Genomic DNA, 12055 nt, shown 5'->3' with positions numbered 1-12055 from the left:
AGACTACCTCTTCAAATAGTTCATGAGTTGTGTGAGCCGATGCGCTCCATGATGTACACAGAAGGTATGTTTGATTGTGTAAACCTGTTAAAAGTTATATAGCCATATTTATAAGGTCCATCAGTGTTATTGTTTTCTATGTTATAGATGATACTGATTGTGGGTCCCTCCCGATGCAGCCACCGTGAAACACGGACCATGTCGGGGGACTTTAACTATTGTTTTTGAAGATGTATGGAGTTGCCATTTAATAATGCTGAAGAAAATTAGTTGAATAAAAAATTATTATAATCTCTACGGTGGACTTTGTTACCTTTTCCTTGCATGCTGGATTTGTGGGTAATTGAAGTCTCCCATTATTACCGCACTACCAATTTGGTTAGCTTCCCTAATTTCTCTTAGCATTTCACTGTCCGTCTCACCATCTTGACCAGGTGGACGGTAGTATACCCCTATCACTATAGTCTTCCCCGACACACAAGGGATTTCTACCCATAAAGATTCAATTTTATATTTAGTCTCATGCGGGATGTTTATCCTGTTGGACTCTATGCCATCCCGGACATAAAGCGCCACACCTCCTCCCGGGTGCTCCTCTGTCATTGCGATATAATTTGTACCCCGGTATAGCACTGTCCCATTGGTTATCCTCTTTCCACCATGTCTCTGAGATGCCAATTAAGTCTATGTCATCATTCACTGCTATACATTCTAATTCTCCCATCTTACTTCTTAGCCTTCTGGCATTAGCATACAAACATTTCAAAGTTTGTTTTTTGTTTGTATTTTCATTCTGCTTTTTAATTGATAGGGATAAGTTAGAATTTTTTAGCTCAGGTGAGTTTTTAGTTACAGGCACTTGGACTATTTTTCTAATTATTGGAACCTCACTTTCGGGATGCCCTAATTCTAATGCATCATTAGTATCCTTTGAAGATACCTCTCTCCGAACCATGCACTGCTGAGCGACTGTCGGCTTTCCCTTTGTTCTAGTTTAAAAGCTGCTCTATCTTCTTTTTAAAGGTTAGCACCAGCAGTCTGGTTCCACCCTGGTTAAGGTGGCGCCCATCCCTTCGGAAGAGACTCCCCCTTCCCCAAAAGGTTCCCCAGTTCCTAACAAAACTGAATCCCTCTTCCTTGCACCATCGTCTCATCCACGCATTGAGACTCCGGAGCTCTGCCTGCCTCTGGTGACCTGCACATGGAACAGGGAGCATTTCAGAAAATGCTACCCTGGAGGTTCTGGATCTAAGCTTTCTACCTAAGAGCCTAAATTTGGCTTCCAGAACCTCCCTCCCACATTTTCCTATGTCGTTGGTGCCCACATGTACCACGACAGCCGGCTCCTCCCCAGCACTGTCTAAAATCCTATCTAGGTATATACATTGCTCTGTTTTACAAATATAGCGATTAATCAAGAAATAATAAACATAAACATCACTTATCTGATCACGTTCTTTCTTATCCAATAATGGTGTCCGGACCCAAAGTCTGTAACAAGTTTGTGTTCTCTGGCAAATTAAAAAGCCGAAATGGTCATAAATACGTACTGATGTCACTGGAAGTGTCTGCAAATAAAATTGTATGCATGAATAAAGAAACTTTTTCATATTATTTGAAATAAAAAATGTATCTCTAATATAATTTTAAAAAGCTCCATAACAGAATTACAAGAAGACAGATATATTCTGTTCTGAATTCTAGCCAGTCTATGTTAATGTTTTGAGCTTCCTTCCATCACTGTTCTAATTTTAGTAGGCAAGAGACTCGTTCCCCTCCTCGTGCCAGTCAAGTTTCAATCCTGTCAACATATACTGTAAGTAACAGAAAACATGAGTGTTCTACATGGTGTATGACTAAAGGAGCTGTCATACGTGAGGTGTTAAGAGAACTCTGACGTTCAGTCATTGTGATCCTAACCACATGGTTTGTCTTCCGAACATAAAATGTCCTGTGCATGTGTTATTGACAGGATTAACATTGGTGAGGAGAGGATCAGCCCACTCACCTATTAAAAATGACATTCCGACTTTTTTAAATCAGCATTTCCGGTGACATGGCATCCCTCTCAAGAGTTTCTTTTCAATTGTCAGAGATGTTGGTCCGTGGGAGAACACAAACTTGTTAGAGACTTTGGGTCCATATATAATGCGCAATAGTGGGCTAAAAGGGGGAATTGTCAAAGCCTATTTACACTGACCAAAGGATGTGTCTTGAACAAGCTCCCAGAAAAAACTGGAAGGATCTCCCAGTACAGAGCAGTGGTTGGGCTTGGATTCGTTTTGTTTTTTTAAATACAACTGGGAGAGATGGCAGGATGACTTGGCTACATTCCCGGTTAAAAGCAAACGCAATACAGAGCAACCTCCTGCAAGTAGTTAAACTTGTATGGCTGACAGTTGGGAGATCTCCCTTAGCATTTAGGAGAAATTGGGTGAAGACCAGAACTAGGTTAGTGTTGGCAGGGACAACCAGGCAGACTAGGTCAAATGATCCTTATCCGCAAACATACTATGTTCCAAAGTTAATGTTACTTTGTTAAACCTTTTCTTCCTTTCCAACAGGGATTTGTTGTCTCCAGACTCTTTTTTAAGCTGTCTTTACCCAGGGGACCATGGGAAGAAAACTCCAAATCCAGCCAACCTCTACCAGTTTGACAAAGTTGGGTAAGCCGATTGGCTGCTACATTTTTTTTTAATAATCCAGATTTGTCTACTGTTGTGGTGTTCTTATATTGAACGTGGTGGGGGGAAATACTGAGAGAAAAGAGAGGCAGTGGAGGACCTGTGGCATAAGGCAGCAGGCTGTAATGCAGACTAACACCTAGACTTTTAAGTATTGAGGACTTGGCCACGTTGTTCATGGTCTTTCCTCAAACACTTCTCGCGTGGGAGGATGAGAGAAGTGTTTTCTTGGGTTCACTTCTATGTTTTGATTAAGTCCAGTTTATTAGAAAGATGGGGAAAAAATTGTACCTTTCACATGCCCCCACAGCCAAGAGCACTGAGGGGAAAATCGCGAATAGTTGCCCTCAACACCCCTCCTTTGACTGGGAGAGGTCGCCCCAGCAACTTTCTTCCCTCCTGCCCTGGAATCAGCATATTACCTTCATGGTGTGTGTACCCCAACCAATCTTGTTGAACAGGAGACTTTAAACTTGAATCTTCTATGCCTCAATGCTATAGTTTTCTTGTGCTCTTTTTGGGCTTCCCACTCAAGCAGAACTGGGGTTTGGGATACAGCACCACAAGCTCTCATTCACAAATACCTAGGGAGTGTTCTCCATCTCTTATATCAACTCTCCTAGTCCAGTCTTCAGAGTCAGCCCTCGGTTGAGAGGGCCATGCACCAGAGCTCCTTCTGAACCCTCCAGTCAGTGGCCCTAAATTCAGCCACTAGATGTCGTCATTGCACAATGACTGCCACGCCCTTTTTAGTCCTTTCCAGGGTCTGTGAATGCTGCCTCCTCTGCCAACCCAGAGAGTGGAAGACCTGACTCAAATCAAACCCAGGTCTTTCCGCATGGCAGTGAGTCACCAGGGTGGCCTTATTTTTCTTTAAAAAAAAGTTTGAACAACTTTTGTATCAGTCCCAACTGACTTTTATTCAAAATAAAGAGCTTATGGTAGAGCCCAATGAATTGGTTTTTGATTTCATCATGATCATTTCCCTGTTTTAGTGTAAAAAGGTTCAAAGAGGAAATGAGACATTGATGGAACCTGTTGACAGCAGCATGTTTTTGTCTTTCAAGTATTTGATTTATGATTTTGTTTTTGCTTTTACAAGAATCCATTTTGTGTGCTTGTTTGTTTTAGTATAGAAGAGTTTTAAATTGTGTTTTACTTATTTGTTTCAAATTATGAATGTTCTTTTGTAAACCACCTAAGTAATGTTAATAGGTAGTCTAAACATTTTTTAAATAAACATATGTCTGACCTATCTGCTGTCCACATCAATCCAATCTCCTCTTCCCAAACCCCAGCATTCTGCAAAGAAAATGAGTAGGAAATGAAAAGCATAGCTCTGTGTTATATTACCTTTTTAAATTTGTTTATTTTGTATTTCAGCATTTTGAGCCTGAGTGATTATGTGTCAGAGCTGGGACATCCCTACAGCTGGGTACAGAAGTTGGGTGGCCTGCATTTTCCCAAAGATCATCCCCAGGTGCAAAGCTCCAGCCCTTCTCCTGTGTAGCTGCTTCTTTCTGACTCAGTCAACTACATCCCAGAGGAGGGTGGGGGTAAAGAGCAGGAAAGGATAGTTGCTTCTAGAAGCTGAATTGTTTTAAGGTATTGCCATTCTTTTTGCTGTGACATAGGAGATTCCAGTCTCTTGCTGGGCAAGTCATCCTCTTGCATCTTGTTAAGAATGCATCAGCTCTTATAGCACACCAAACAGAAGGGCAGAGAATAGGTGCTGTGCTGAGGCATTGTCCAAACACTGCTCAGCATGTCTGGGTTTACTTTAATTATGACCCTTTACGATCTGCAAATTTAGTAAGGGCATTCAGAGTATCCCAGCTTTATGCCCCTTTTCTGTTTCCTTCAGACCATCCTCTAGTTGAAGGGCTGACAGGCTTGCTGACAGGTGGACTTAAATGGTCAGGATGACAGTAGTACTAGGAGGAGGGTGAGACAGTTTTCATAAACTCTGTGTGTAATGGGTCGCTCTGTTCTTCCCCGTCCAGTTTGTAGTGACAGCCGATAACTCCTTGAGTGCCAGTCATATGGAGAAGACCATAAAGTTACTGAGGACACGGCTGATGTCCCGTCTTGCTCTACACAAACAGTTCTCTTCGCTTGGTAAATACATTTTTTCATCCCCTTCTCAGCCAACTCCTCTGCATCCCAATGAAGAGCATTGGGTCTGAGGTGGCGTATGGGTATAAGGAGCAGATTTCAGGCTTATGCTTCATGTGTTGTCTTGTTCATTTGGTGTTCTTTACTCCAGCAACTTTTCTGTCCCTCATTCTTCAACAGGCTCAGCTCTGTTAATGTGCTAAGGTGGAGGTGGGCCAAAATTTCACAACTCAGGGAGAGGTAATAGTGGAATTTTCCAATAGGAGGGAATAAGCTGTGGTTCTCTTAAGCATGTGTCTAGTGGGGGAAGGGGAAAGGGGAGCAGTTACTTAGCTCTATAGTCTGTCAAATTGATAGAAGACCAAAAACTTGAGTCCAACCGTCTGACTGCCTTAAAAACTTGCTGTCCTTGCTAATCCAGGGAAAGGTGAAAAAAAAAAACCACACTACATCTATGGCCAGTTCATTAGCAGGTGAAAAAAAATTCCTTTTATACCTTGTCTCACTGCTCTGTGTAATCCTGCTATAATTTCATCTCACTATCTCATTCGCACTGGACTCTCCAAAGCAGTTTGAAGGAGCAGGGTTTAAAATCCATCGAGCAGCATGGGTTCCTACATGGTTAGATTCTGTGCTTGTTACTCCTCTGGTTGATTTTCTTTACTTTTTAGAGCATGGCATTGTGCCACTCTCCAGTGAATGCCTACATCTTTTTCCCACAAAGATCATGTCACGCCTGATGAAGTGGAGTGCAATCACCTATGAAGATTATAAGGTGAATGGCAATACAAGTATGTTCGTTCTTTGCTGTCTTAGGATATGGCATTCTGGCTCCATTTTGGGGGAGTGTCAGGTGTCGGAGAACAGGAGCATCATGGAAATGATTTTCCTTTTGTGGAAATTTGGTAATGAAATATGCATGGAACATTTCTAATGTTCTCAAGCCTCAGAGTTCCAGGTACATTTTGTTTCTTAGTGTCCAGTCACATGAATCCAGAACAAGTGGGTTGTATATCTCTACCAGCAGATGGAGATGGAGCAAACTAATGTCACAGTATATATACTCTTGCAGCGACATCAGCCTGTCAGTATTCTCAGTCTCCAGCAGATGGTGGATGTGCTTCTCCCTACTGGGGATTCATTTTAAAGAAAAGGAGAATTCAGGAAGTAAATTTGCCCCGCTCTCCTGCGGTGATACCAAATGGTCCCTCCCACAGTTGAGAATTCCTGAGGTGGTTTCCGTGGTCCCTCAGATGAGTGCCTTGGTCTGTTAGCTCATTTTCAGCCAACTTGGACTTAGCTGCTTGAGCAGCTGAAAGGCAGCGGGTGCAGGAAGCCGAGCGTGGCAGTAATAGCACATGCCCTCTCCCCGCCCGCAGCCAGAGACCATCTCTGTACTCAGCTAGGTAAGGCTGAGCTCCGGTAAGTTTTTAAAAAGATTATACAGAGACTTATGAGGGTTTTTGTTGTGTAGGACTTCCTCTTCTCGTGGTCTCCATGCGCGGCATGCCGGTCCAACATTTGTCCCGCTCCATGGGAGGTCAAGGGACGTGGGCAGCCAGGCAGATTGAGCAGCTTCTTTAAGTTAGGCCCCACGCCGAGGCTTTTCCCTGTGCGTCGCGTGGTTGGCCGCAATGGGTTTTTGCCCCGCTTCTAAGGCTGCCATCTACAGGATTGTCTGTCCGGCATGTGCACCTAGCTGTGCGTCCAGGTTGTGCAGCCTTGTAATCTGTGCACTCACATTAAGCAATGCGTACCTCTGCACACAAATGGTACTGTGCGCTTAAGTTTTTTGTGTGCTTAAGTTTTGGCCACTTAGGTGCACACAACTAGGTGCTTACTTAAGTGTTGGGCGCATAATTTTTGAGCGCCTAGTTGAACGAGCATATAAAAATAAAAAAAAAACCTAAAACAGCTAAACGCTGGCCGCTGCTCAGTGCACTGTCAGCCATAATGTCCTAAGCGTCTTTCTTTTTGCACTGCTTGTCATATTCGGGTGTCTTAGCTAGGTGTGCCTGCTGATTTGTGCCAGTGCTGTTTTGATACTCAGAGAGAATTGTCTTCCTCTGATTTCACTGGTTCTTCCCAGCCAGATATGGGTCTGGATAAAGACGACTCAGGTGGAGCACCTTATTTTGGAACTCCCCTAACTGGTTCCTTCAGCAAGGGAAGGTAACTCAGTGAATACAACTCAGGTTCCTCCTGTCTGGATATCTCTCTGTTTTCATGGATAGAGTTTTTCCAGGGGTTGCAATCCTTTCTTCAGGCATAGTGCTTGGCCCTGTCCAATGCTCCATGGGCAGAGGAGCAGGTAGGAACCTTGCCTGGACCTTCCGTTAAGCGCCGAAGTACTCCTAGAGCGGCAGCAAGACCTCTGGATAGAGAGCCAGATGGCACTGATGATGACATTGATCCTGCCTCTCTTGAGAATGGTGAAATTCCCCTGGATTGGAACCATATAGAACTTGTTACAGTTGTTTCATAGAGATGAGCTGCCAGCTCTGATTTCCTAGACCTTGAAAATGCTTGGAGTTCCTGGGGGCAGATTCAGTGTCTGAGCCAAAAAGAAATCCCATTTTGGTTTCCTTGCATAAAGCCTCTTGTTTTTTTCCCTGTGATTTTGAGTGAGGTGCACCAGAGGCTAATTTCAAAGGGGGTTGGATTTTGGAAGGCCTGCGCCCTCTGGATCCAGTGGTAAGAGAGTGTTTACATTTTCCGAAGGTAGATACACTTGTGTGTGTAGTCTCTAAGTGGACCACTATTCCTGTGGAAAGAAGAGCAGTCTTGAAGGATGCTCATGATAAAAAGATTGAGACTATCCTTAAGCAAGCATTTGAAGTGGTAGCAATGACCTTGCAGATTGCTTCTTGTTGTTCCTTGGTGGCTGGCTGCTGTTTGCTTGGAGGTCGATGATTCTGGGGTAAATTCCAGGGCAGTTATGGAACCAGCTGCTGCCTTCTTGGTAGATGCGGGCTATGATTTGGTCTGCACTGCAGCCAGAGGGGTGGCTTCGATAGTAGCAGCCAGGCGTTAGTTATGGTTGAGAAATTGGTTGGTCGATGTGACCTCCAAGGCTAATCTCACCAAATTGCCCTTTAACGGCTCGCTTTTGTTTGGCAGCGAGTTGAAGAAACTGGCCAGTAAGTGGGGCAAATCTCTGGTTCCTCATTTGCCGGAGGATAAGAAGCAGCGCTCCCTTAACATGAGGTCGTGCTAGAGAATCCAAGCGTTTTCGATCCTATAGAGGAGTGATCTTTCAGAGGTCTCGACCCTTCAGTAGGTCTTAGTCCTTTCGCAGGTTCAGATAATGGAACTTCCCGAACCTCCCAATGAAGATTTGCCGACCCACCCTCGGTAACAGGAGATAGGGGGACTTCTCTCTTTCTTTTATCAGAGGGGGTCGAAATCACATCAGGGTGGAACCAGACTGCTGGCGATAACCTTTAAAAAGGAGACAGAGCAGCTTTTAAACTAGAACAAAGGGGAAAGCCGACAGTCGCTCAGCAGCGCATGGTTCGGAGAGAGGTATCTTCAAAGGATACTAATGATGCATTAGAATTAGGGCATCCTGACAGTGAGGTTCCAGTAATTAGAAAAGTAGTCCAAGTGCCTGTAACTAAAAACTCACCTGAGCTAAAATATTCTAACTTATCCCTATCAATTAAAAAGCAGAATGAAAATACAAACAAAAAACAAACTTTGAAAAGTTTGTATGCTAATGCCAGAAGTCTAAGAAGTAAGATGGGAGAATTAGAATGTATAGCAGTGAATGACATAGACTTAATTGGCATCTCAGAGACATGGTGGAAATAGGATAACCAATGGGACAGTGTGGCGCTTTATGTCCGGGGTGGCATAGAGTCCAACAGGATAAACATCCTGCATGAGACTAAATGCAAAATTGAATTTTTATGGATAGAAATCCCTTGTGTGTCGGGGAAGACTATAGTGATAGGGGTATACTACCATCCACCTGGTCAAGATGGTGAGACGGACAGTGAAATGCTAAGAGAAATTAGGGAAGCTAACCAAATTGGTAGTGCGGTAATAATGGGAGACTTCAATTACCACAAACGAAAAGTGCAGGTAGAAGGTCAATCCTGACAAAAGACTCCAAATGGATTTCAAAGTTAATAAAGATTTTTATTCATTTATGAGGCAACTCCACTGATTCAAATCCAAAGCAATGCTTTACGGCGTCCCCCGACACGGTCCCGTGTTTCGCCTAGGGCTGCATCGGGAGGGTAACACCAACAGGGTTTCTCAATAAGAAAGCTAAAACAAATTGAACATAACGTCAGGATGCTATATAGGACTTACGCCGACTAAGAATACAAACTATGACTCCAACTTCATTGTTAGTCACGCTGGCATCTTTAGCCCTAACACACAATTATTTCAGATTTCATGACAAATTTTATTTACAGGTAAAAGGCACGGGGGCCATGATTTGAAGCTCCAGGGAGGAAGACTCAGAACCAATGTCAGTAAGTATTTCTTCATAAAAAGGGTGGTTGATGCCTGGAATGCCCTTCCGGAGGAAGTGGTGAAGACTAAAACTGTGAAGGATTTCAAAGGGGCATGGGATAAACACTGTGGATCTATAAAGGCTAGAGGATAGGAATGAAGAGTAGCATCATGGGGGATGGCTTAAGAACATAAGAGATTGCCATGCTGGGTCAGACCAAGGGTCTTGCTGGAATGGTGGCTACTACCTGGTGATTACTACGCTTACTCAATAAGCCTTCGCACGGTTAATGCAACCCCAACATTGCTGTCTGCTCCACGGCAAGGGGAAATGAGGATTTGCATTCAGACAACAACCAACAAGGACTGAACTTCACAATCTGGTAAACAAATAAGCGTGTGGGGGTAGCTTGCTTATTACGGCGGTTACTACCCTAAACCAATTAAGCCTGATACATCACTTTGAATGCATATACAGTTCTGCTTTGTGCTGCTATGGCAGGGGGAAATGTGGAACACAGGATTTACATTCAGACAACACCCTAAAAGGCATTGATCTGTGCAGTCTGGGTAAACAAGCATCGGAGTAACTTGCTTGATGCGGCAGTTTCTACCCTTAACCATTAAGTCTTAATGCTCACCTTTGATGCAACTCCAACATTACTCTCTGCATCAATGACAGGGGATGGCAGGAAATTTGAATCAAACAGTTACCAACAAGAGCCCTGAACTTGGTGGTTGATGAAACAGATAAGTATGGGAAAATGTGTGGAAGCTTGCTGGGCAGACTAGATGGGCTGATTGGTCTTTTTCTGCCGTCATTTCTGTGTAAGATGTTTCTGCCTGAAGCCCAAATTCAAAAGTTCAACTCCATCTGTTGTTGAACACTCTGCGCTCGACCGTATGGTTTTACCTGCAGGTCCTTGGCTTAAAGGCAGCGACTCTGGAAGTGGTACTTTGGGCTAGGGTGCATATGTACCCTCTTCAGCACTCCCTGCTTTTTCTGTGGAATCCGCAGTCTCAGGACTATTCAGTTCGGCTCCTTCTGTTGATAGAGGTCTCCTCCCAACTGCAGTGGTGGCTGCAGGTGGATCATCTGGTCAGTGGAATGCTTCAGGGATCTGTATTGGGACCCTTACTTTTTAATATATTTATAAATGATCTGGAAAGAAATACGAGTGAGAGAATCAAATTTGCAGATGACACAAAATTGTTCAGAGTAGTTAAATCACAAGCAGATTGTGATAAATTGCAGGAAGACCTTGTGAGACTGGAAAATTAGGCATCCAAATGGCAGATGAAATTTAATGTGGATAAATGCAAGGTGATGCATATAGGGAAAAATAACCCATGCTATAATTACACAATGTTGGGTTCCATATTAGGTGCTACAACCCAAGAAAGAGATCTAGGCGTCATAATGGATAACACATTGAAATCGTCGGTTCAGTGTGCTGCGGCAGTCAAAAAAGCAAACAGAATGTTGGGAATTATTAGAAAGGGAATGGTGAATAAAATGGAGAAGGTACAGAGAAGGGCTACCAGAATGATAAGGGGAATGGAACAGCTCCCCTATGAGGAAAGACTAAAGAGGTTAGGACTTTTCAGCTTGGAGAAGAGACGGCTGAGGGGGGATATGATAGAGGTGTTTAAAATCATGAGAGGTCTAGAACGGGTAGATGTGAATAGGTTGTTTACTCTTTCGGATAATAGAAAGACTAGGGGGCACTCCATGAAGTTAGCATGGGGCACATTTAAAACTAATCGGAGAAAGTTCTTTTTTACTCAACGCACAATTAAACTCTGGAATTTGTTACCAGAGGATGTGGTTAGTGCAGTTAGTATAGCTGTGTTTAAAAAAGGATTGGATAAGTTCTTGGAGGAGAAGTCCATTACCTGCTATTAAGTTCACTTAGAGAATAGCCACTGCCATTAGCAATGGTAACATGGAATAGACTTAGTTTTTGGGTACTTGCCAGGTTCTTATGGCCTGGATTGGCCACTGTTGGAAACAGGATGCTGGGCTTGATGGACCCTTGGTCTGACCCAGTATGGCATATTCTTATGTTCTTGTCTGTGGAAGGGAGTTTCCCTCTCCCCACCAGACTGGCTAGTACTGACAACGGATGCGAGTCTCCTTAGTTGGGGAGCTCACTGTCAGATGCAGACAGCACAAGGGCACTGGAGTGCAGAAGAGTCTCTCTGCAACATCAATCGGCTGGAAGCCAGGGCGGTCCAGTTGGCATATTTACAGTTCGACTGCAGGGTGGACCAGTCCTAATAATGTCAGACAGTGTAATGGCTTACATCAGTTGGCAGAGTGGTACTATGAGCCAACAAGTATTGCAGGAAATAGATCAACCTTGCAGCTGTATTAAAGGAGTTCTCTATCAAATCAAATGAACAAGATGACTATTATTCAATGTAACAACTGTGGAACCTTTACCTTGAAGCAAACCATCTGTAAGTTTAGGATTTGCCTCATTTGTTCACAAGTCTCCTCAATGAGAATGGTGTTAGCTCACCTTAAAGCTGAATTAGCTACAATAAAAATGGAACCAAGGAAGCCTCACCCATTTTACAGCATTCAGGAATCTTCCCGCCCCCCTCCTCGCCTCCCCCAAAAAAGATTCAGAAACAAAGGGTTTAAAGTTGGTTCAGGTAGGATAAGACCTGTGACCCAAAGACTCCCATTTTTCACAATAGTGTAGCCCAGATGCCCTCCATTTGCACAGAGCATCCAGAAAACCAAGAATAAATGGATTACAGTGGTAGGATAAGACCTGTGA

At 43.6% G+C, this 12055-nt stretch overlaps 1 protein-coding gene across 3 annotated transcripts in view; it reads left to right on the top strand.

Moving 5' to 3' along the window:
* Window positions 1-12055, top strand: part of THOC5 (THO complex 5) — a 435920-nt gene that overhangs the window by 312343 nt on the left and 111522 nt on the right. For all 3 annotated transcript variants that reach the window (XM_029619746.1, XM_029619745.1, XM_029619747.1), the window contains 4 exons: window positions 2565-2666; window positions 4068-4164; window positions 4688-4802; window positions 5471-5574. In XM_029619746.1, the coding sequence (XP_029475606.1) occupies window positions 2565-2666; window positions 4068-4164; window positions 4688-4802; window positions 5471-5574 (418 nt within the window). The remainder of the gene's footprint in view (window positions 1-2564; window positions 2667-4067; window positions 4165-4687; window positions 4803-5470; window positions 5575-12055) is intronic.

This window comes from Rhinatrema bivittatum, chromosome 11, assembly GCF_901001135.1.
Source record: "Rhinatrema bivittatum chromosome 11, aRhiBiv1.1, whole genome shotgun sequence".
Lineage (NCBI taxonomy): Eukaryota > Metazoa > Chordata > Amphibia > Gymnophiona > Rhinatrematidae > Rhinatrema > Rhinatrema bivittatum.
Note: the sequence above shows the minus strand (reverse complement) of the source record. Positions and strands in the feature narration are given on the sequence as shown.